This window comes from Nesoenas mayeri (genome assembly GCF_963082525.1).
Source record: "Nesoenas mayeri genome assembly, chromosome: 6".
Lineage (NCBI taxonomy): Eukaryota > Metazoa > Chordata > Aves > Columbiformes > Columbidae > Nesoenas > Nesoenas mayeri.
Genome location: NC_137545.1, coordinates 36247617 through 36273759, shown reverse-complemented (window position 1 = coordinate 36273759; position 26143 = coordinate 36247617). Strand labels below are relative to the sequence as shown.

The following is a 26143-nucleotide window of genomic DNA, read 5'->3' as shown; positions in this document are numbered from 1 at the left end:
GCTGTTAACTCTTTTGCAACAACACTTCTAGCAGCTGGATGTTTTTTTAGTTGCTTCTCATGAATACATTTGTAATTTCTTCAGTTTTCTCACATTTTAACAATGAAAATGATGCATATGTCCATAACAAATTCTGGAAATTAGGGAGGGTGGAGGTGTGTAGCTCTTTTCCTCTTGCTTTCCTTACTCTTATTAAACACATTTGCAAGACTGTTTTCAGTGTGTTAAATGGAATTTCTTTTGCTACCACAGTAATTATCGGCTGTCAGTACTTGCCGCCTACAACATAATGTCTTGGGAAATGCTTGTGAAGAAATGATGGCCAGCCCAGCGGGCAGGCCATGGGAAAGGGAATCTTTTCCCCTATATTTAGCAGTTACAAAAGCACTTATACCACTCATATTATATGAAAATATTTCTATAGAAATGCTAAGGGAAGAACCACTCTGGCTCAAAGTTATACTTCTAAGCTTTGATAAATTGAATTACATACTTTGTGTTTTGTAGTAACTTTTTACTAGAGTAGAAGTTAGCAGTGATGCTTGATTTGTGTTAGAAAGCATTGTTTTTCCTTTTAAAAACGATAACTTTGAGGTTTTTTTAAGGAAATTAAGCGGGTCTTTACGGGAAGAGACTTCATTAAAAAAGGGGAGATATCTTTGGTATTTGTGGTATTAAGTATTGTAACCCAACCTTTTTTGCCTCATTAGGTATACAAAGCTCGGATATGCCGGTAATACTGAACCTCAGTTCATTATTCCTTCCTGTAAGTACTTATTACTTGTGTGTGAATGCTCAAGTTACACTTGGAGTTTCTATAACATGCTATGTAAAAAACCCAAATGTCAAAAATGAGCGATTTTTAAAGACCTCCGGATGGTGACACAAAGTGACAGGATGGATCTGTTCTGTTTAGAAAGATATATTTGTTATAATGGTACACTAATATTTGAAATTAATATCATGGAAGTTGAAACCATATTGAAATATAGTAGTGTGGTTATATTTGCTTTTTAGAAGGTTTTCCCTTATTAGGGACTTACCAGGTTCATTTGATGTTAACTACAAAAAAAAATTAAAACCAAATTTTTAATATCTCTAGGGTTAAAAATGTGGTAATTCCCAGATATTTTTAGTATTACGGTCATGTTCCTTAATTCACTATGTTTTGTAAATAGAACAAGAAATAATTTAACCTTTTTTTTTTTAACATGTAAAATTACTTATTTGCTCCCTTTCTTCTGAAGTGTTTCTCTGACCTGAAGTGATGCAGCTCTGTTCCAGAGAGTGGAACTCAGTGGGCTTCCTTTGGAAATGCTTTGCCTTTTGACCACTACACCACTTGGCATTTTGTCATTGTTCATCTGTGCCAAAATAATCACGTATTACATCCTGGTAGAAAGGAATAATTAGTACACCCAGTTTTGCTTGTAAATACAACAGGAAAAGAGCTAGAACTAATAATACTTAAGTAATAGTAGCTGTAAAATAGAACTTGATAGTTTGAACTCTATGCTAATTTTTCTAGAAAACATGCTTCAAAAAGGAATTTTCATGGAAAGCGGAGGTTAATTAATGCATTCTGTTTTCATGCAAATGAGAAAATCCCTTCAATCTCCTTTATATGTAGTTCTTCATTTGTTTTTTTCAATTGAATTTCATTTGATTTACATCAGTGGTATATAAACTATACAGTTTTGTTTTTCACACAAAAACTAGTTTTAACATCAGATATTTTTAACTTACCAACCATTGAAAAAACCCTTACACTGTTCTTTAAACTTCATACCTGTCTTTACATTAAAAATAGCCAAATGGTTATTTTGTGGAATTTCAGGTGGAGTTTACATACTTTTTCTGCATCTTTGGATTTGGTTTATTTAATTAAAATATCGCTTTCTTGTAATTTCCTCATCTAAGTTAGATTATTTTACTAAATGCACCAGTTTGCCTTAATCCTCTACCTCAAATGAAACAGCACTGGTGTAACCCACATTAGAGAAACGAAAATAGAATATATCAGTACCTAGTTTCAAAATAAAACATTACAAAACCCTGTGGATCTTTTTTGAAGAAATTCGGTGTCTTCAGTTTCCTTAATATAATCCATAGAGGAACAATGGTTTGGTTTCTCCTTTGACTTCCAGCAGTAGTGGCTGCACGTTATCAGTTTGATTCTCTATAAAAATGTTTGCTGTTAAACAGGTTGGAGCAGCATTCCTTCTGCCTTGTTCTCCTCTTGCATATCTCATTCACCCCTGCTCTTAACAAATCTTTATCTCTTACATTGTGTTCTTGATTTAATTCTGAATATGCTTCTGTAGAGATGACACATGCTTGCTTGAAAAGTAAAGTAGATTAAAATACATTGAGTCAATTTTTTGAAGACACCTGGGTTCACTGCTTTCTTCTCTGGCTGCTTTTTAGATCTTAATTTTCCTTGATTTTTATTCACTTAACCCTTTTTTTTCCCACCGTATGCTAAAATTGAATCAATTTATTTCCATTACCCAGTAGTTCTTCTGATTTGTCATCTATTTCAGTTTAACTATGATAGTTTACATGTTAAATGGCCTTTCTGTTACCTTTAAAAGAAAAAGAGGCTCCAGTAGTGGGCGAGCACAGAAATGGATTTGATGCAAGTATGTCCTCTCTTCTTCTGAAAACTCTTAATTCTGGTGCCAAGCAAACCAAGGGCAAACGCTCTGAGCTGCCGCTGGAGTGCTGCCCATCTTCAGACATCGCTGTTTCAGCAAGATTTATTTTCGTGTTTGTATTTTCAGGATATGATCCTTGATTCAGGTTGTTTCCTTCTCATTTCTGACTTTCAGAATGAGGACTGAGGAAGCTGGCTTCCAAGAAATCCAAATATTGAGAGCTCCCATCTAGTTTTAGGCTTGTAACAGGGTGAAACCACTTTGATTTAAAAGTTCCTACAATGGAGATGGCATCTTGAAACTTCTTGAGGATAACACACATCTGGACGGAAAAATTTCCCAAAATGTATGAGCTCTGTAATGAGGACCTGAAAAATATTTGGCAAGATCCTTCTTTTCCCTTGCAGCAAACAGCAAACCAGCCTTGCAACATCTCCTTCCCCACCATTTTAGCTTCTACTTCCTATCTCCCCCCAGCTCTTCATGTTTTTGGCTTCCTCCAGCCTTTTGCTTCCTCTCTGCTCTCCCGTAAGCAGCTACACAAGTTACAGGATGATTCAGTTTTCTTCCTGAAGAGCTCAAAATAATGTTTTCTGGTTTATCCTGCTGAGTCTTTCACAACTTTTCAGTTTCTCTGTCTGCACAGCTCTGTATTTGTTGCTCTTTATGGGGAGGGAGCATCAATGAACTAATGGTGCTGATTTCCAGATCCTGTGGCTGGTGGGCTTGAGGCTGCAGCAGATGTTCTCATGACTTTTTAAAACCTTAGTTGTGAGCAAACAGAACTTCTTACCAAAGATAAAAATTAGTGAAATAATTCTGTCTTTGGAAGAGGTTTTGGATTGCATCCTTTGAATTATTGAGGCTTATAGTAATGTTTATTATGTACATTAATTTCCTTGTTTGTGTAAAGGATTGTGTTTAAAGGCAATTAGTAGGAGTTGAAAAAGTACAGCAGGTATTGCTGACTCTGCAACCCTGGTAGCTGGGGGGGCTGATGCAAAAGATGAGGGAAGGGGGCATCTGTGTTCCTGTGATAACTAATCACTGACCCATCTTTCCAGGATCCTGTATTTAGCCTTAGCCCATATTATTGTGATAAGATCTTTATGATGAGTACTTATTGTGGAAGGAATAAATTGCTAAGATACAAGCTCTTAACTTTTGCCAGTTATTCCTTAAGTGAAGGAGAGATTTACAGTCTTGCTTAAAGGAAATTCCCCATCCTGTTCCTAACTATAAGATAGGAGTAGGATTCAGAGGAAGAAATTAAACATGGACTTTGTGAAAATCTGGTTTGTGTAACATATTTCACTTTTATAATATGTCCAGAAATCTGATTGGTGCAAGTGAAGTAAAACATCCACTTACATAGTGGCGATATGTGTGTTTTGTTTTGTTTTGTTTTTAATTGCTCTTTATGCAACTTCTAGAACTGCATTTTTTTTTCCTCTTTTAATTAGTAGAGTATGCAGAAAATTAGCACACTTGTTGAATACAATGAGATCTGTAGGGATACCCTACCTTAGTGATTAATTTTTACTTTATCTCCCTGATTGCATTTGTCTATCATTTAGATCTGTATGGTGTTACTTTATCAATCCCTATTATGTTTACCTATGATTGGAATTCAAATTATCTGTTTTTATTTAGCTTTTCTGTGCTTATGCCTGAAACAAAGGATGAATACAATCACAGTGTGTTCCTATTCTTGAATGTTGGGTTTTCTTTTTTAGTGCAGGATGTCTAATCTGTGGTATTGTTTGTGTTCTCTGTTAAAGGTATTGCTATCAAAGAATCAGCAAAAGTGGTCGATCAAGCACAAAGGAGGGTTTTGAAAGGTGTTGATGATTTAGACTTCTTTATTGGGGATGAAGCAATAGAAAAACCAACTTATGCAACCAAGGTATTAAGAGAAGTGTTTAAAATAACTTTCCGGTACTCTTTAGAAAACATCAGCTATACAGTAAACAGCTTTTTATGAATGCTTTTTGGTTAACTTTAATCTTCTTTTCTTATTAACTCTGTTTAAGTGGAAAATAAGGTTTGGCATTAGTTTTGTTGATCTTCACCACCCTGTGGGAATTTGCAAAAAAGTGTGTGAATATGGGAGAGTGTTAAGCAGAAATACGACGTTCTTTGGTGTTCTTTGGCATCTCGTGTCAGCAACGTCAGAGTCGGGATACTGGGCTGGGAGAACATTTGGTTTATCCTCGTGCCACTGTTCCATGTGCTGAGACAAGTGCGATGTGTTGTCTCTGCTGGTCAGGGCTGGAATCTGTATTTGAACTGGGTGTCAGAGCGGAATATGGAGAACCTAATGCAGGGTTTCTTGTGTATGTAGATCTTATGCTTTTACGGCAGTTCAAAAGACTGATTACTTTTTCCTTTTATCCTTATGTTTCCAATTCTATTTTGATTTTCTTCTGCAACAGTGGCCCATCCGCCATGGTATAGTTGAAGACTGGGACTTGATGGAGAGGTTTATGGAGCAAGTAATCTTTAAGTATCTAAGGGCAGAACCCGAGGATCATTATTTTCTTCTGGTAGGTAAAATTATGTGCTACTTATGAAATTGCAGATGACTAGTAAGAGTGTTTGTGCTGATTTATGTAATAATTCTTAAATATTATTATGTTTATCTTCAAAACTTAAAGTAAATATAAATTACCTGAAACTTTCTTGACCTGGCTTATCCCATCCAGGTTCTTTAATTTTCTGAAGACATCAGAATATCTGAACTGCAAACTCCTTTCTGTTCTTGTTTTCTTCCAAATTGCATCTGCTACATCCTTCCCTTCCCCACCTCCCCTATTACTTAGCCATTGAATTCAATGATCAAGTTTATGGTTTTGAGGCAAAAAAGGACTTTTGTGTTTTGACTTGGTGTAATTTCAGTTATTTTGGTTTTACAATGCTGCCACCTGGATGATTTGTCTAGAGAGTGAATTTTTGTCTTCTTTTGTGAAATCAGGATTGATTGTCATATTTGGGCAGATTTGATCTGAATTAAGGTCAATGTGATTCTGAAGCATCTGCTGTTTCTTAGTATTTTATTTAAGGCCATTGAAATAGATAGTTTGTTTTATTGTGATGCTTATAGAGCAAGTTTGGAGTTAGAGGTGTTGTCCCTACTCATTAAAGAACTTCTAATGCAACAGTCTTCTCAAAGCAGGTCTGATTAGGTGGGGTTGCTCAAGGCTGTGTCCAGCCAAACTTGGAATATCTTCAAGGATCAAGATGCTATAACAGCTCTGGGCCCCTTTTCCAATACTAGACCACCCTTACGTTACCTTTTTGCCTCCTAATGCCTCCTTAGGATTTCCCATAGTGTAGTTTGTCTCTATGGCCTCTTGTCCTGTCAGTTTTGTGACCAGTCTGGCTCCCTCCTCTCTTTACACTCCTATTACATAGCTGATGCAACAAAAGAGTGATTTTGTTATTTCTTTTTTTGTCTCCTCAGTTCTTAGATATTCTATAGCACTATCCAAAAAGCTCTTTCAGAGAAGGGACTTAATATTGAGTATGTTTGGTATTTTAATGCAAATTACAGCATACTATCATAGTGTATTGTATGTTGTTGCGAGCTTCTCTCAGTAAAGTACATTTCTACAGCTGATGATATCAACTTGTTTTATAGTGATTGCCTTCTGAAGCAAAACAGCTTTTTTCTTTAACGAATTACTGAGAAGTTGTAACAATTGTTATTCTTTAAATGTGCTAAGCTACGTCCTTTGACATTTTTAGTTTCATAGTTCTTGATTCTTTCAAGTGAAATCAACAGTTGTAATGAGCTAACGAACCCACAAAAGGGGCCATCATTTAAAGTCTTAAGCAGTAATTACTGTCGTGTTCTTACTACACTTCTGATTTTGTTTCCACTGAAATCATCACGGTTTTACAGTGCAGTTTGCATAAATCCTGTTATTGTCAGAGGAGTTTATAGATTCTCTTAATTGCACCATTTATCTTTAAAAAGCACCCTTTGCGTATGACTATTTTTACATGCCATTGTTGTTGAATGTTTCATCTTACAAAACTTAGGATTTGTTGACTTTATTTAAAAAGTGATTTGAATGTAAGTAAAACTTTGTTTTTTGTCTTACAGACTGAGCCTCCATTAAATACTCCAGAAAATAGAGAATATACTGCTGAAATCATGTTTGAGTCTTTCAATGTTCCAGGGCTATATATTGCTGTTCAGGTAAGGGCAAGGTTGTTGAAAGTTAGAGTTACAGTAATTCTCTGTGAGTTGAAACTAGTTTCACTATGAAACTATATGAGTGGTGTTTGAAATACTTTATTTTGGGTAGCAGTTTCACCAGTGGATGTTTGATACGTGGATAGTGGATGTTGATTCTGTGCTCAGTTCTTCTGTTACCTGTGTAGAAAGCAGCCTCTAAGCAGAAAAATGTACCTGTTGCATCTTAAATTTTTTAACAAACGAACAGAACAACACCATGCCACTTCATAATAATAAATAGTATTACTGGTATTAGGCAAAGAATTGAATCCCTCTCAATATGAAGTAACAGAAAAGTTGTTTGTTTGAATGTGGCTTAAAAGCATCAGAAGTCAAAAACCCCATTTATGCAGCTTCTTTTTTGTGAGCTGTTGTGTACACAAACATAATGTTACTAAATCAGTTTCCAGGGTGTAAGTTACCAGGAGAGTGTCAGTCTGGGTGTGTTGGGAGGGCTGCTGGAAGGTGGGATCTGCAGTGTGGTGCTTGCATTAAGATTTGGTCTTTTGTACGTGTTCTTTTCCAAGGCTGTCCTTGCCTTAGCTGCCTCTTGGACGTCAAGACAAGTAGGAGAACGAACACTGACTGGTACAGTTATAGACAGTGGCGATGGTGTCACTCATGTTATTCCTGTGGTAAGTATACATCAAAACAATTAAACTGGAGAACAGTTTGTTCTATAACTTCTCTGAAATTTACACTTAAACAGACTGAATTATAGCTAGAAATGTTCAAAAATGTCACCTAATTTCCAGGGTTGTGGATTTTTTGTTTATTTTGTAGCACAGAAACTCTCAACTCTTCGGCACCCAGAGTTTGTCAGGGTATATTGTCTTGCAGTGATTTATCTAGGCACAGCCTTGGCAAATCACCTTCTAAGTGATCACTGAAATTGTATTCCTTCATCGTATTTCCAGTTTGTTTTGCTGGTGAGAGTGAATACACTTTTTACAATAGTCAGCCCAAAAAGTTTGGAAACTTTTTTGTTTAATTCAGTCAATTAGTACATAAAACATAAATAATACAAAATATTTGAGGGCAGATATAGTATCATTTATAATTTTTCTCCATCTGTTGACCAATATTTAGTAGTATATCATCACACATCAGGGATACAAGTAAAAAGAAGAAAGTTCCTACTTGACTGAAAAAAAACCCCACAAAACCAAACCAAACCAAACAAACAAAACCCCAACAACAGACTTCTAATGCTAATTATTGTCTGTTCTAATATATCAAGTTGCTAAAAGCAAAAACTACTATAACCATGTGATGTTTTAATGAATAATTAACATGTACAGCTGCAGTTTCTTAACTGTCAAATTATTGTTGTTGCTGTAGGCATGTGTTTCCTTTTACAAAGCTACATATTTGAAATTTTATAATTGGGAAGCACTTGGTAGTGTTATTTCAAGTGGCTGGTTGTATGTCTCTCTGCTCATCTTTCCTTGGGAAGTGAAATGCGTGTCTAGACACCAGATGCATTTTTCTTTTCAAAACGAAGTTAGATTGCAATTTTTAAGATTGAAATCTGTACAAAGCTTTATCGTGCCACAGTAACCTCAATTTTTTAAAATGTTTTTTTAGACCAAATAGTAGCATCAGTGGTGATTAAATGTATGATGTGATGTGGCAATTTCTTATTAATCTTGGTGGAATATAGTGGCTAAATCTTTGTTCAGACAGTTCATCTGAGATGGCATATTTTTAATAAGTAGGAAACAATTAACATTCCAAACCTTGTGTAGGTAAACTTTTGAAAAATTGTATTTAGTAGTTCAAATTGCTGTTTTAAGCAGTTGAACTTTTCCTGATCTGTGGGTTTGTGTTGTTTAATTGAAATGAGAGTAGATATTCTTTGTCACTCATTAAGCTCATTTGTAGAGTGATACTTGCTTGATTTCTAGAATTTTTAAACATGTTGAACAAATTGACAGCAATAGTATACGATTTTTATAGTAAAATGAGTGAAGAGGATATAACACAGTTATCGCTATAGTGAAGCTAACAACAGTGGTATTTTTTATAACTACATTATTTTCTGTGGTAGAACATTTTATATGAACGTAAGGTATATATAGGAAGTTTTAAGCATTTAATATTGCTGTGATGTCTGGATTCGTCTGTTCGGATGTAGCAGGTCTGGTGAGGCTGAAAGCTGGTCTTGAATGCTTTTGGTTTCTGTGTTTAGACCAGATATTTGTAATGCAATGATACTGGCCCCCAGGACGAGTGTGACTTACAAGGGGAGACTGATGGATAAGCATGGGCCGGTCTGATGTTCTAAGTGTCTCAATTAATGTGCTGAAATGATGCATTTTCTCCCTGCTTTCAGAAAATTAATTTTGGTTCATGTGGATTGTAACGTCTTACATCAGTGGCTGTGACTGCAGAGCCACATCATTTATTCTAAAATAATATTTCACGATACAAGGTTCCTTGACCTTTTTGGTAAGAGTAACCTCATTTTGAAGAGAAAATAAAGGCCGAGGAATAGTGAGTATAGCTATTTGTCTGCCTTATGTACTAGTGACCTTTCTGTTCCTCCTGACTTTGTAAGAATTATGAACCAATGCAAAATGAAACACTAAAGTAAAATAAGGCTTCTGAAGAATTGGATTTTTGGTAGTTAAAATGAGCCAGTGTTAAAGGGCTTCAGTCTCACAGTCACAGGTAGTGAACAGGAATTTAGACTCCGTGTCTTTATCTCTCCCTCCTAAGCTTTGTTGAAAGGAGCTCTTGTCAATATCTTTCTCCCAATTAATTTATGTACAGGCTGAAGGATACGTGATTGGCAGCTGTATCAAACACATTCCAATTGCTGGGCGAGATATAACATACTTCATTCAGCAGTTGCTGAGGGAGCGAGAAGTAGGAATTCCTCCGGAACAATCCTTGGAAACAGCTAAAGCAGTGAAGGTAAAGTGAATATCACAGTTGTTAAGGTTATTTTAGATTGGAGCTTGATATCTGTTTTTAAAATACAATAATCTCTTAAAACCATTGTCTTCCAAATAAGGATGCTTTGTCTCTAAATAATATAAAAATGTCTAAATAATGTAATAATATCAGATAGCGTACATTTAAGGTATATTGGTGGGTTATACTCAATTAGGCCTAGAATTTCACTCTTCACTTGTCGTCTCACCTTTCTCTTCCCTTCATTATTATTATTGTAATATTCAGTAGCAAATATTCTTGGTGGGATGTGCAGTGTAAAGAGCTGTAATTACTCTTTTACGTTGATATGTTCTTTCTCGTAGTACAAAGCTATTCTGAAAGACATTCAGCTTAAAAGTACACTTAAACCTTGTTTCTATGGCAATTCTTCAATATGCTTTAGAACTCATTTCTCACCATCATATACGTTCAGAGGAAGAATAGAAGAAAAGTAATTCAGCTCAGCAAGATGTGCTGCTTTCAGTGCTGCACGGAAATGATTTGTAGTAGCAGAGCCATTATCTAACCGTATACAGTAAATGTCAGTTCAGCCGTTTTGGGGGCCTTTTCTATATCTGCCAATTTAAAACTCCTATTTTGAAAGTAGTGTAGTAATTTAACCTTTTAAGTTCATACCATCTTCTCTGCTATACTTAAGAAGATACTTCTAACTGTACATATTCAATTTTCAGGAGCGCTTTAGTTATGTTTGCCCTGACTTAGTAAAAGAATTTAACAAGTATGACACAGATGGTACAAAGTGGATTAAACAGTATACTGGAATTAATGCTATCTCAAAGAAAGAATTTACCATTGATGTTGGCTATGAGAGATTCCTGGGGCCAGAGATTTTCTTCCATCCTGAGGTAAGTTGATTTAAATTGTCTACACTTTGGTTTGGTTGCATTTTAGATGAGAGCATTTGTAAACTTCTAAATAAGTGATTATTCTGACTTGTGTTTCTCTTTATTTGTAGATAGATAACTGGCTGTTGGAAGTCAGCGAGGTTTTGATTCTTGATTGTTAGTAATTTTTATACAAATTCAGGCTGATACCTAAACAAAGCACTATATTTGAAATTTTTAAAGTAAATGGATTGCTAAACTTATATTTTCTTCTTGAAATATTTAATAGAATTTCCAGGTCTCACCACATTGTAGCCTGTTTTCTTATTTGTCTGTTGAAAAGTCAAGTTTCCAAATATTCTGTCGTCTTGCCTTTATACCCTCAGTCTCTCTTCTACTGTTGGGAAAAACTAAAAGGGAATAAAGCCTTTTTTCTCCCTCTCTGTCCTCTCTCTGTGTTCTCCTGTTGCAGATTTTTCCTGTTACTCTGTTTTGCGGTGGTGCTCAGCATTTGAGAAGGGCGTGTGTTCTTTGACCTGTTATGGGTAACAAAAGCTATCTAAGAGAATAGCTGACAAAATAGATTCTTTAGGTTTATTCCTTCAAACCTTTTATAAACGGCAACAAAAATAGCTAACGTAACTATTTCCATTATTAGTTATCATGACATCTCTGATATACAATTTGTGGTCCTACTTGTTGACTTCTGTTTTTATTTTTGATTGCAGTTTGCTAATCCTGACTTTACGCAACCAATCTCAGAAGTAGTAGATGAAGTTATTCAGAATTGTCCCATTGATGTTAGACGTCCTCTGTATAAGGTCAGTAGCTAATAATGATTTTTTTACGACTTGTTTCAGAATGATTATGCTTTATGCTGAAATAAGTGTTTGAAACTATTAAAAAACAAAACCACAAACAAATGACAAAATTAACCATTTTTCTAGAAAGAAGTCCAATATGGAGAAGGCTTTATGTTGTTCACTTACACTTTTTTAAGAATATGTTTCATTACTCGAACTCTCTTTTAAATGAAAGAGAAGTAAGAGAAACACAAATCTGAGTGAGAGAGAGATGTGCTAAAATATAAATGGATTTTAAAGCACAGCTGATTCTACTGTGGCAACCTCTTTGTAAATTCATGTTCTGCCAGGCTTGTGTTAGATAATTTAAAGCTTACAGTAAAAGCATACCTGTTAACTGTAATTAAAATAACATATTTAGAATTTAAGAATTGAATAAAGTTGGAGATGTACATTTTCAGAAGCAGCTAATAATTTTTATTACTTAAAACAGAATATTGTCCTCTCTGGAGGCTCAACCATGTTCAGGGACTTTGGTCGCCGTTTACAGCGAGACTTGAAAAGGACTGTTGATGCCAGACTGAAACTTAGTGAAGAACTTAGTGGTGGCAGACTGAAGGTTAGTTCTTGCTGCTAATGTGTTTAACAAGCATCTTTCTCTTATTACCTGGAAAAAGTGAAAATTCCGTATTGCAATGATGTTCTTGTTTGTTGAAATGTCTTCATTTTCGTTTCAGGTTCTCATAGAAGCTTTTCATAGATTTGTATGTTGTAGAGAATTGTAGACTGGTACTGGAAAATATTTATATAATCCTTTCATTGTAGGAAGCCATAATAGTGCTGTTTCCCCTGACAGGCACTTGTGCTGCTTGTCCATTATTTTGAACTGAATCATTCTGGCCTAATGCAAGGATGGGACTTAAAAGCAGTTGGCCACTCCCCAGCTTTTTTTTTTGTGTGTGCTTAGTGCTTATTGATTAGTTGTAAATCATCGTCCTCAGTCTTTTCAACTTAAAGATATTAGGAGAGGGAGCAGCAAGCTCATTGTGGAGCCACCAGGATGGTCAGAGGACTGGAGCACATGTCCAATGAAGGAAGGCTGAGGAGACCGGCTTGTTTGGACAAGAGGCTTTGGGAGCCTTGTAGCAGCCCTTTGGTGTGTGTGGCAGTGCGGAGTGGTTGGCACACAAGACAATAGATATAAATTGAAACAAAATAAGTTCAGCTTGGATAAAAGGAAAAACTTTTTCATTGTGGGGATAATCAAGTATTAAACAGGCTGCCCAGAGAGGTTTTGACAGTCTCCATCCTTGGAGGTTTTTGAGATTCAGCTGGATAAAACCCTGAATAAGTTCCTCCCACCTCAAAGCTGATTCTGCATTAAGCAGGAGGCTGAACTAAAAACATTCTGGGTGACCCTTCCCACCAAAATTACCCTGTGATCCTATGAAATGACTTCATGTTTTCATTAAACTGCATGATGCTTAATTTTTGTTCTTTCCACTTTTGACCTCTGATCTAACTCTTGCATTTTTCTGTTGACTCTGCATACATAAAAGATATCAGCAGAGAGAAAAATTATATTGTGTTTTTTCCTTTTAAGGCAAGATTGAAGTGATTTTCCTAGTTTATTTTTTAGTAGTAATCTAGCTAGATGAGCTCAAACAATCCTTAAAACCCGCAGTATAGCTTCATATATGCCATGTAGACAACTTTGAATTTTCAGCTATATACAGTACTCTGGCTCAGGCAACCTCATTTATTCTTAGTTCTCCTTACTGGTCTTCTACAGTTTAGTAAGGAAACAGGATATAATAAGGACATCTCATGGGATTTTTTCCTTCTTCGGAGTACCGGCATTGCAAGTGGTCACTGACTTGAACTGTGCAAATGTATTACAAATTATTTTTAGGTACTGTTTCAAATTGTTCAGATTTCAGCAGGTTGTACTGGAACAAACTACTTCTGAAACTGGTACGTGCGCTGCAGTTTTTGATAAGCACAAGTAAGGGATGAAGGTTTGTGTGGATATGAGGGAGAGGGGCTGACTGGGATGAGTTGGTGTCATTTTGAAAAGCATGACTGGCTGTATTGGTCCTATAAAATTTCAGTCTGCAACTGGTGCTTTGTTAAAATAATGATATGAAGCTTAAAAATTAGCTTTTTTGAAAGGGGTAAGTAGCATGGACCCATTCTTACATAACTAAACAGTCCCTGAAGAAATTCAGCAGAAAATAGAACAATGATTGGAGAAGAACGCTCTTGGGAGAAAATTGGTGTGAATGCAAATAAATATCTCTTGAAGTTCAGTAAAGGAGGTAACTGGTGGTTTATAAACAAGAGCTGTTTCTTAGTCTGGGTTGTACATGAAAAAATCTGATGCCATAACTGTAAGTTGACCTACTCAGCATTTAAGAAAATACTCGTTTGTGAAAAGTAGGCTTGGAATATGCACTCCTTTTAAAAAGAGATCTAGTTTTTACCAGCAAAAGTGACCTTTCATGTATATTTTTTTTCCTTTTATAGCCTAAGCCTATCGATGTACAAGTCATTACACACCATATGCAAAGATACGCTGTTTGGTTTGGCGGATCAATGCTGGCTTCCACAGTAAGTTGGCTATAAAGCTGAGCATGTTTTAGTTACTCTGACTGCACTTCTGGAGTTCTTATTTCTTGTTCACTTTATATCGAATGCAGTTGGGGGGTTTCTGATAGGCCTCACGTAGCAAATATACCCTCCCTGCCCCATTAGAAGTTTTTGCATTAGACTTTAAAGATTCAAAAGAGCAAATGAAAGCCAAATTACAGCTTTGTGAGGGTTGTTAAATAGCGCATTTTAGTTTTGTGGCAAAATACATTGTTTGCATTAGTGTTTAGTGATGTGTGATGTAATACTAATATCAGAACTTCCCAGTTATCTGTAGTTTTTTCCATTTGCTACTTAAGTGTTAAGGTGTACGTACCACTGACTAATTTGGTTTCTTCTCTCCTTTCCTTTACAGCCTGAATTCTACCAAGTGTGCCATACCAAAAAAGACTATGAAGAGATTGGTCCTAGCATCTGTCGTCACAACCCTGTGTTTGGGGTCATGTCTTAAAGCTGTGACCTCGCCGGGGTCAGGGCTGGGGAGGTGGGGAGGAGGAGGAGTCTTTCTGATTACTTGTTTGTCTGCTGGCTGGTATTAAGGTAACAAACATGACTTGACAATAAGAAAAAGACCAAACACAATTAAGCAGGATTATTTTAATAAGTGTCTCAACATGCAGATGTAGTGGAAAGCCAAAACGATCACGTTTTTTCTTTAGATTGATTATTTGAACCTGTGCGTAACAGAACAAAAAGGTGGATTTTAGTTCTTTCTGTGCCCTGATATTTTGTATATTAATGAATTATCCAAGATTTGATGGGATTTGACGGTGTGTAGATAGTCAGCTCTCTAATGCTTCCATTGTACCCTTTCATGGGTGCAATGCAGGAGCTTGTTTATATTTCATACTTTTTTATACTTTGAGGAAAAAATATGATTAAAGAAACTGTAATATTTGAGGAAAAGAAATTACCAGTGACCAACTTGAAAGTAAATTAAAAAAAAAAAGAAGTCATGACTCATGCAACTCGTTCTTGCAAATCATGACCAGTCTAAATCCTGGGTTCCATACACTGCGAGTGCTTTTGGAACTAAGAAGCTAGTATCTTGGATTAACTGATGCCTGCTAGTGCTTTCTGATTACTTGGTGCATTTTCATACTATCTCTTGCTTTAAAAAAAAAAAAGACAAAAAAAAAAAAAGACAAGACTGTTGGACCAGTATTTGCAGTTCTGTAGTGTCATTTCTAATTAAAAACCAAATAATCAGGTAATCAAAATTGGTGTATTTAAAGCCTAACACCATTCCAATAAAGGCACAAAATTTCTTTTTATGTTTGTGTCAGACTTGTTAATCTCATTACATGGGAAGCTGTGAGCACGGGTTCCTACATATCCGCTGTGGTTTTTGAGGAGTAAGATTGGTCTGTAAGGTAGAGATCATTATGTGCATTGTGTAAACTGAAGTGTGAGCATTTTAGAAGTTTATATGTTCATCTAGATAGCACTTACCTATATAAACCTAACATCTCCTCCATCGTTAGGTTTGTTCATCTACTTTGTTCTGTAACTTCCCCCCCGACACTTTCTTTCAAGTGGTGGTTTACAGGAGACAGTACTGCGTTTTACATCTCTGTGGTTTTTCTGCAAGAAAATACCATGTAGATAAAAATAAAGTGAAAACAATCTCTTTCTCATTCTTTCTAGGAAGAACGCTTCATATATTAAATGGAATTGCTTAATTTTTGTTAATATTTGATGAAAAAAAATCTCTTTAGACACTTCTGAACTCACAAATGTAGTTAAGGCTGTTTGTGTAGAAGACCACAAGAGGGAGATCTCTTGGTTTGTTCTGAATTGTAAAGATTCCTCAGATTTTTTTCAGAGAAGCTTATCAACTTCCAGAGCTTCTAGTTGCTTTGAAGAATGATAAACGAGACTTCAAAACAAGGGTAAATATGGGAAAGTCTTTTTACAGCAAGCATTATAAAACTTCACATGCTAGAATCGAATAGAACCTTGGTGCAAACAAGAAAACATTAAATAATTGTATTACAAAACTATATTATTAACGACTCCCTATGAATGATACAATTTCTGAGAGTTTTTCAAATAATGACTTTTCAAGTCATAAGTGCTGACTGATTCGTGTGGTAAGAAAGACCAATAGGCAAATGTGTGTAAAATAAAGAAGTTAATTTAAGCTGTGCTTTTCCAACAATCCTCTGGTTCTGCTGCTGTGTCACGCTCTAGTGACCGAGTTTCCTGATGCGCCTCAATGACCTGAAGAAAAGGCAAAGTTGTGGTTTATTTCCCCACTAGAAAATAGTCTTAAAAATTCACTTGGAAAGTAAAAAAAAGAGGCAAAAAATTCCTGATACATAAATACACTTGGCACTTTGGATGAGCTGGGGCAATTGGTGAGAAGACACCAGCAGAGTTAAGTTGATGTGGAAGGAGCCCGAAGGATGGGAGCTGGGGTGCAGGAGCTGAGTGAGTGGTCACAGATTTGGGGAGACTCCAAGAGGCAACAAGAGTTGAGGCTCTTCAGAAAATCTGATTTTATATGTGTCACTGTCAGGCTGTGAGTTATTGAGATGGGCTTGGGTGCTGCAAAGAGCTGTCTGGATTAGAGTGTTGGCATCCGAATATTCACAGTTTGGCTGCTCTTGGCTGTGGTGGGTAACAAGGAGAAGACGGGCGGTTCTCCTGTGCTGTGGCTCAGCTGCTGGGCTCTGGCAGGAGAGGGGAGGCAGAATAGGAAGAAACAGGCTGCACCAGGAGGGCAGGTCTGGCAGGTTGGTATCTTGTAGAAATCAGTGCTTGCCAGTGGTGGGGATGATTGTAGGGCTGGTCACTGTATCTGGTGCAATTGTAACCAGATTAGCAAATCACTTGTCAAAGAAATGAGCCAGCTTGTAAATGAATTCTTTAGGGGAAGAGTTGACGTCTGAGCATGAAAGCTGTCAGGCTGAGAGTAGGAGTTGCTGCCAAGTGTAAAATAAGTTGGGTTTTGCATTCCAGCTATATTTAATGCAGGAAGTGCAGGTACTGCTGGCGATTTAATCATGAATTGGGCATGTTCAGGAGTAAGGCCGGGCGGTTTTATTTTTCCTAGATTGTGAGTGAGCCCTGCTGTCAAAACAGAATAAAAATAGCTAAAGCAGCCCGGGATGGCGTGGATTTAGGCACCTTCCACACCGAACTCGTGGTCCTTTGTACAGAACTAGAAATCTCATGCTCCAGAGGGAAGCTGTGTTGTCTCGCTGGTGGAACTCAGCTCTCAGAAGAGGAGGGAGCACGTGTGCCCCAAGTGTTCCTGTGCAGCTCGTACAGTGCCTGGTGTGCTCAGGTGAGATGTGTACAATTGTATCTGGCTCCCTGCACGTTAACTACAAAATCATGGATGTAGGACCTTAGTTTTGCATTATTGAAATTGTTTATTGATGACTCCAAGAAAATTTGTTTAAACTTGTGTTAGTCATTTGTATGGAAGAGCAAGAAGGGGAAAGTACCCGTAGCTTTACATAACACTCATTTTCTTGTAGCTGTAACTTAAAATGATGTTAAACTTCTCACAGAATGAAATAGGTAGGGGTGTTTTTACAATGTTGTGGGGTTTATTTTATGCTGTAGAGATAATTTTGGAGAAGGTACACAGCCGTGGCTGCTCTCTGATGCGTGAGGGAACTAAAAATATGGGCAGCTCCCATTAACAACTTGGACTGAACACAAAGAGTCATCAACACTTAAATACACAAGATATAATACTCTATTATAGTCTTGTACACTGAGAATAACTGTGGGAGTGGTTCACATTGGGGTGTTCTGCACCTGTAACACCAAATCAAAACATGTGACAGTACAACGTGAATAAAAGGCCATTTCAGAAAATCCTCTGCTTTCCTTAAATTTGTACCTCCCATAGTTGTTCTGTGCTGGATTGGCTTTAAAGCATCCAGAAGGTTAATTGTAAAGGCAAGTGTTGGTATTTGGTTGTTGTTTTTTAAGGTTAGAATTAGGTGGTATTTTTTTGTCTTCTAAGGCGTGTTATTGGGAAGATTACATAAAGGCAATTACAATTTGCACCTGTGTGCAATTATTTTTTTCTCGCTTGTTTTCAAAATCCTGTTGTGTTGTTAATTAGCATCCCAAGGATACACTAAATCCTTTGCCTTACCTCTCCACGTTTCTTTGATAAAGTGCACAGGGATAATCTGGCCGGGGATGGATGCAGCACCCACCAGTAACCACCTTCCCCTCCCAGTGCCGAGCTGGGGCAGAGCTGTGGCCGTGGGATGTGGCGGGCGGCAGAGCTGGAAGCATCTAAGACACGTGTAGAAATGTGAAGGGTCAAAAAACCCCATGCTGGTGTTTCTTCTTAATCATCAAATGTACCACGCAGTCACTGTGCTTATTGTGTAACGGAGGTTTTAATGGGATTGGTGTTATGGAGCAACATAAAGGAGACTTGTATTTTATTGTCCTGCTGACTGCCAGATGACCTGGACCAGTGCTACTACTGCACAGAAGATTGCAAGGAGCACTAAAAGAACCCTTGCAGACTGGCCTGCCTGAACTTGGCTTGCTTTTCCCATCTCCACGAGTTTGATTTTATTCAGCTAGAAAAGGTAGGACTCCAGGTTTAACTGACTCCGTGTGCTTAAAAGCTCGTGTTTTCCTGCAGCTGATCAATGCCAAGTCAGTGTAGGCTCATCTCTTCATTTTGTGAAAACACTAGTGACCGAACGTTATTGTTGGGATGAACGAGTTATTTATGACTTGAACATCTGAGCGCAGGCAGCTGAGGGTGCTGCTGGTGGGACGCTGCAGTTTGTGCTTTCTGCCTGCTGGCCCCGCTGTGAGTTGGGCAGGACAACAACAGCTTTACAATTTTTTGTGGCAGTTTTAATATAAACTTCATGTTTTAAAGAGGAGCTGGACACCTCTGTGCTGTGTGGGTACAGCCGATGGCTCTTTCATCGCTTAAAATACTTACCATAAACCTGATTACCAAAGGGAAGGCCCAGCCTGAGCTGTGCCAGCTGTAGATGTGCCTCCCTTGCACAAGGAACAGTCCCTGGTGTGTTTGGGTGTACTGCTTAGTTATGAATCCCCATCCCAGCAGACAGACGGTGATTTCTGGTACTTTGCTCTTGCCACTCAAGCTGCTTTTCCCTGTATTGTATAAATTGTGCAAGTTTTCTCGTAATTGTGGAGAGACACCCAGAAAATACGACAGTACTGAGTTCATAGGAACCACAGTTATAGTGCTTGATATAGAGCATGTAACACTGATATCTTTGAGAAAAGAAAAAAAATCAAGTAATTTTTTTTCTTCTTTTCAGGAATTAAAATAAGTATCAGGAAAGGTGTATTGTTTGAAAGTAAGACCAGCATAGAAGAAGCAATTTGTACTTCCTTAAAGCCCAGAAGACTCTGCTTCATGGACATCCAGGGCAAATTTTTTTTAACATCTCAAAGTTGTTCCAGTTTTGGTAAATAAACAGTAACTGTAGCAAGGGCTTAAATGCATCTCACCTTCCCAGCTAAATGCTCTGGCTACTAAGCTATATGGTAGCTTGGCTTGTTTGGGTGCCTGAACTGAACTGAGTGACCAGCTGCTCCTCTTGCCCTTCCCCACTGGCTGGGGTCCAGCTTTGTGTCTCCCCATCCCTCCCTTGCAGCAGAGCCCTGGGGCTGAGCCCGCTGTGCGGCAGCTTGGTCTGAGGTAAATACCCCAGAAACCCTCCATCCTGCAGGGTGGTGATCAGTTTTGGTTTGTTTTTATTGTTTTCTTCAACTTTTCAACTCTGGGATTTAGCCAGACCTTGTTAACAGTGAAAAATAACAGTAGTTGTCCCCTAAAGAATAATAAATAACAGCTAACAAATATAAAGTATCTGGTAAAACTCCAAGGAAGCCAGAAGCTAAGGAAGATACAAGAGTCTGTTATAATGCAGATTTGTTGCAGACTGTGGTGATGGGAGGAGGGTAATTTGCCTTATTGCAGCATGGCTGCACTTCTATGTGTATTTACTGATAAAGTGATAGCTGTCCGAGGGGCTTTGGCTGGCAGCGGTTTGCAGGCACGGTGCAGTCCGGATTTCGCACACAGCCACACGATGGCACTTTCTCACAAGAAATCCGGCCTCGCCACAGCCCGGAAAAACATTTGGCACAACCTGCCTGGAAAAAAGTATCTAACAGAGGGAGCCCCATGGCAAACCTTCATGGAAAGGCCAGTGCTTTCCAGTCACACCACGGCAAGGAGGATTTGAGCATTGTCTTCCTAAATCGGTGTCTCCCTGCAGGTGTGGGTGCTTAAACACCTGCAAGATGCTCCAGCCAACAGGAATGGTGTGAAGTTGCCTACGGATGCAGAGTCTGTCAGCACAGGGGCTGATAGGTGTGGTGGAGGCGTAGTAACGTATAGGGAGTTGTCACACAAAATACATGAAGCCACCTCAGGAGATAACTATGAGGAGGTTGTCATACTCCCATTGCAATTAATTTCTGGATTAATTTGACTTTTCTGTGCACCTGGCTGTATGGAGTGCACAGGAGACAGGCTGGGGATGCTATCATAGAATGGTTTGGATTGGAAAGGACCTTAAAGATCACCTAGTTCCAATACCCTGGCATGGGCAGGGACACCTTCCACTAGATCAGGTTGTTCAAAGCCCTGTCCAACCCAGCCTTGAACACTTCCAGGGATGGGGCTTGGGCAATGCTGATGTCTTGTAGGACCTGATGCCCCCACAAGCACAGATAAAGCCAGGCAGAGCTCTGCTCCATCAGAGCCTTGAGGGAGTTTTTGTTGTAACTAGGTGCCATTAGCTTGTTGTACTTGTCATCCACAAAGTGTAGATAATGATAATATTACCCTAATGTGATACTTATTGCATGGATGTCACAGCAATGTCATCGGTATAGCTCATCAGGTGTTTCTAAGCAAAATGTGCTTTTACCTAAGAGCTGGTTTGCAAGAGTAAAATGTTTTTGCAGAAGTTTTCCACCATTGTGATGTTTCCATCAGGAAGGTTTCTCTAGTCAATGATCAAATTTCCTGCCAGTGTCCCTCCCCAGAGCAGCCGCTGGCCTGGGGTTAGGGTGCTCCTGGGCTCCGACCTTGATCCCATGCTCCTTAATTCAGGATGACGATCAGCAGTGGGGAATATGGCACTTCTACTTTTGTTCTGTTTCTGACTAAATATCTTAATGCCCGAGAAGTGTTGTGGGGCAGCTGTGAGGCTTCCCAGGTTTGCATAGGCTGCAGAGAGCCCCTCATGGGCTGGGACCCCCAGCCTGACTGCCTGCACTTTATCCAAACTCTGTCTGCCTAAATCAGCTTAGTTATTTTTGTTGGAAAGGACGTTGTGAGCGTGATGGGTAGAAATCTCCCTGCCCATTGCTTTTGAACCTGTTTTCTTGTTCTGCTGCCAGCTTTTGTGACCAAATAAATGCTTTCTGCTATGAATGCAGGCTCTTGGTCTCTCAGAGTGGCATTTCATTTTGCTATATAAATAGCTGAGTAACTATTTATTAAGTTTAATGCAATTCTTGTTTGTTAGGACACGTTGGTGCTAGGAACTTGCTTAAGTGAGTTGGAATGGTTTAAATGCTTAAATAAAAAATGGAAGGGAATATTCACAGGAAAAAAAAATGCTTTTAAAAGTTGTATTCAAAACATACTGGAGACCTGAAGTGTGGGAAGAAAATACATGCGCCTATCTGGTTATATCTGAAGCATTTTTGTTTCTTTGTTGGGCAGCGCTGGCTGCTCCTGGTAGACTCAGCCCTGATTTAGGCGTTTCCCTGAGTCTCCTAGTAAGCGTGACTCCTGCCTATTGGCTTATGTGGCTAAAGCGAGTAAGTAATTTTCTTCTTGGTTTGCTTTTTTATCCCCAAGGAAAAAATATTTGGTTGTCTCTGTAGCTGGAAAACTTGAGGGGAGTTAATCAAAAGGCAGGATTGATTTTCTTCCATTTTGAATACTTGCTTGTAGTGATGGAAAATGTCTGAAATCAGAGAATTCTCCAGGAGCAAGGCTTGTTCACGTGGATATATCTGTAGCATGTCTTTCAAAAGGCGGTGTCTATGTAAACTGCAAGCCAAAGAAAGGGGCATTTAAGAGGATTTTAAAGATGCTCAGTAATCAGTTTGGGTTGGGTTGGAAGGGCAACAGCAAACACCAGGAGCTGGAGACTCTCCATAGGTGACTTACCCCTGATCTAGGGCAGAGACACCCCCTCTCTTTTGGCAGAGTGGATGGAAGTCCCTGGGATTGTGTATTTTTGCCTTTAAACCTTGATTCACATCGAGTATTTGTCCCCCCCCCCCCCTTTTTTTTTTCCTTTTTTCTTGTTCAGCTCAGGGATAACTTTGCATATTTTGTTCGAGGTGTGGAGGAGAGAAGATGGGGACTGGGAATCCCCAAAGACTGTCCTGAGAAGCGAAACAAATGCCCAGACATGAAAAGGAAGGTAGTGACGGTATGGTGGCTCCTGCTCCCCTGATTGGGATGGTAGATCAGGAAAGGCACTTTCCCAATACCCGAAGAATGATCAATAGTATCACAGTATGTTTGGAATTGGAAGGGACCTCGAAAGATCATCCAGTCCAATCCCCCTGCTGGAGCAGGAACGCCTGGGTGAGGTCACACAGGAACATGTCCAGGTGGCTTTTGAATGTCTCCAGAGAAGGAGACTCCACAACTCCACTGGGCAGCCTGTTCCAGGCTCTGTCACCCTCACTGAGAAGAAGTTTTTTCTCAAATTTAAGTGGAACCTCTTGTGTTCCAGCTTGATCCCATTACCCCTTGTCCTATCATTGTTTGCCACCGAGAAGAGCCTGGCTCCATCCTCGTGGCACTCACCCTTTATATATTTATGACCATTAATAAGGTCACCCCGCAGTCTCCTCTTCTCCAAACTAAAGAGACCCAGCTCCCTCAGCCTTTCCTCATAAGGGAGGTGCTCCAATACCTGCTGAGGAAGCAGAAGGCAGCAGCTGCTCAGCTGGGAGACTCCGCGCTCCAAACCACGTGTCCAGTTTTTGAGCACCACCAGCCCGGCCCTGTGGCTTCCATCCCCTTCCACCCCCTTGGCCATAGCTTCACTATTGAGATTCAGAGCCGTCTTCTTGGGGCTCTTGCCCTTCCTGCTGCAGTGAGGTTAAAACTAAAGGTGTCAGTATTTCAGCAGAGGAATGATGCTTGACGCTTCACGTGAGAATAAAAAAGGAGCAGGAGAGCGTAAAGAGACAACTGCAGAGATATAAAAACTGAATTAACTTATACTATAGTACTTGTATTCACCTTAGTAACAGCTTTGGCTTACCTCTGAAACAGCATGCTGGCTCAAGCGGGTATGTAAAATGTGTGCATTGACGAGGTAAACAAAGCTGACTTTTTGATATTGTCTTTATATTGATATGAAAACAAAACTGTGTATAGGCAGCATTGAAGCAAAAGGGTGTTTTACATGTTCATGGCTGGATCACACACCGTGGAGTTAATCATGTATATTAGACTTTATACAGCAGTGACTCTAATAACTCTGTGTCTGCCCTTTTAAATTAAAAAATCAAGATGTGATGGAAAAGACCATTTAACAGCCAGGTCTTTCTATGATAAGTACAAGTCTCCTGTGAATTGCTGCATGTTTATTTATATGGTGTGTCCACCTTGGTTTTTTAGGTGTTATTTAGAAATAAGGTGATAATGAAAATCCAGTGTAATGTATATATGTGTGTCTGGGGTCTCTCCCTGCAGAGGCTGCTACACGTCTCCATGCTCCTCCCCTCACCCACCCACAGCTCCAGCAGGATCTGGCCCAGGACCTGCTGCTTCGATGCCCCTGCACAGGGACCTCAGAGGTGGAAATGCCCAGGGAGTCAGCAGGAGCTTCATCCCGTGTGAGTAACAGCAAAGACCCGCTCCCTGCTTTGCTGTGTGCCCTGGTATTGAACAGCACCTTGAGGTCTTTTGGGAGGGAATGCTGAGAAAAGCCAGCATTTTGGCAAAAGCCCAAACCAGGTTATCAGTTCTTTCTGAAGTTTTTCAATAGGATATTCAGTTGACTATGTTTGTTTCTTTTACTTCTTGGTTGTTCAGTGTAGAAGTTGGATAACAGTGCTGCATATCTTCAGGGGTTCCAAGAAATTCATATTTCTCCAATAACAGCAGCATGTTTTACTGTGTCCCAGCAGCACTGGTGGAAATTTCTGTAATATCTCTTACGCTGGCATCACTACCAGGTTTTAGATTTTTACAAAGCAGTTCTGTTCAAGGAGAATGCGTTGCTGGCACCAGCACTACATCTGTTTTCATATTATTGCTTTTGATGAAATTTTTACCTAAAAAACCTAGAGAATATTACCAGTGATGCGCTAGCGATAAAGGAGAGCTCCCCTGAACCCCCTGTGCCGGCTGCTCTGCTCTCCCAGCAGTGGGTGCAGCACAGCTTCCCCACACCAAGGAAAGGAGTAACTTACCCCAGGTGCCAAAACAGCCCAAGGGCTCCAGGGTCGGCTGAGTTTGAGATGGATTTTCAGATGAGCAGCTTCACGGTAAAATCATGAGGGCAATCAGGAGCAAATGATGGGAGGGAATTGGCTGTTGTTGTTTCTTAGTGGCAATAAAATAGTAACAGTAAATAGAAATTTAAATTAAATTGCTCCCCAAGATTACAACACAATAACTGGTCAGGGAGCCACACAACTTTTACATTTTAGGTCTATAAAATGTCTTATGTATCTTCTCTCTATTCTTATCTTGCAGGAGCACAGACCAGTTTATCTATCTATTAAGTCCTACATCAGATACCAAGGTTAATATCACTTGGGTCGTTCATCTGTATCATTTGTTGTGCAGCACTATGTTGGGGAAGACCACGGAGTGTTCAGGATACAATGCACTACAACTGCAGAACTTCCTCATCCCTTCTTTGGCTCACTTTACTTTAAAGCACAATCTTCTCATAAAACAACCCTATAGACAGCTGTGTGTAATTCAGCCCATAGCTTGTGCTGCCCATATTCAAAAAGATCAATTTTCAGAGCGGAATCCTCCAGCTGACCTATTTCAAGTGGTGCCTTCCTGAGGGGAGGTGGGTGACAAATACAAGCGGCCTGAAACAAATCAAAGGATAAGGCTGTGCTGCCGAACAATGTCGCGTGCCTTCTGTCTGCAGGTATGTAATACAGTTAATAAGCAGCTAACATAGCTGCCTGATTTGGCAGGAATTATTACCTGCTGAATAACTTAATAGATTTCTAGTCCCTATGTGTATAATTTTGACTAATCCCCCAAGGAAAGCTGGATAATGTTTGCCATAGCTGTTTGTAGCATTGTGATGCACCACAGTGTGAGAGTCGGCTTGATTGAATTATAACCCCTTGGCATTTTGGTCGCCTTAATTTTGTGCTCTGAGATCAAGGTAAAAGAACCATCATGAGTCCATCATCGAGTGGACCGTGACACACAGGTGTGCTTTGAACTTCATAAACTGCACGTGATTATGTCCCATTTTGTCTCCTGTGGGGCTGTAATTTCTGGGAGCTCTTCTAGGGCAGCGGCTGCTGCTCGTGATGTGATTTTCCAAAGCAGGATCTTAACCCGCCTGGCCTCTCTCTGTCACTGCGGTAGTTGTGCTGATTAGCTGTAATGCATGGACGTTGTTAAATCAGCCCAAATAACTCCTGGACAGCTTTGAAATATGTTTAGTGTTTCTATAAGGGCTATGCTTTTAAATAAAGCAGGAGCTTGAAAAATGGCCTTGAAGAGATGTGGACCTTTTTCAATGGCTTTTAAAAATAATATATTTAAATAAACAACATGGTCACAGATTTAATCATTTAGGTAGCCTACCTTATAGGAAAATAATTCACTATTTCAGATGCTAATTCAAGAGGAAGAAATAAATTCTAGCTGTTCATAGAAATAATAAATTAGATTCTGATACGTCTCTTTCTGTGTTAAAGGGGGAATGGTGTGATGTGGGTGTGAAATGAAGAAAAGGACCCACTCATTGAGCTAGGAGGGGTCTAACTCACATTTGTTAA

The 26143-nt window shown here is 39.0% G+C and overlaps 1 protein-coding gene across 1 annotated transcript in view; it reads left to right on the top strand.

Annotated features, from left to right (window-relative positions):
• Positions 1 to 16289, top strand: part of ACTR3 (actin related protein 3) — a 31562-nt gene extending 15273 nt beyond the window's left edge. The window contains exons 2-12 of the mRNA XM_080346317.1: positions 711 to 766; positions 4439 to 4563; positions 5093 to 5203; positions 6766 to 6861; positions 7428 to 7535; positions 9676 to 9819; positions 10533 to 10706; positions 11414 to 11506; positions 11982 to 12107; positions 14015 to 14098; positions 14493 to 16289. Of these exons, the coding sequence (XP_080202443.1) occupies positions 711 to 766; positions 4439 to 4563; positions 5093 to 5203; positions 6766 to 6861; positions 7428 to 7535; positions 9676 to 9819; positions 10533 to 10706; positions 11414 to 11506; positions 11982 to 12107; positions 14015 to 14098; positions 14493 to 14588 (1213 nt within the window). The 3' untranslated portion in view covers positions 14589 to 16289. The remainder of the gene's footprint in view (positions 1 to 710; positions 767 to 4438; positions 4564 to 5092; positions 5204 to 6765; positions 6862 to 7427; positions 7536 to 9675; positions 9820 to 10532; positions 10707 to 11413; positions 11507 to 11981; positions 12108 to 14014; positions 14099 to 14492) is intronic.
• The last annotated feature ends 9854 nt before the right edge of the window (positions 16290 to 26143 follow it).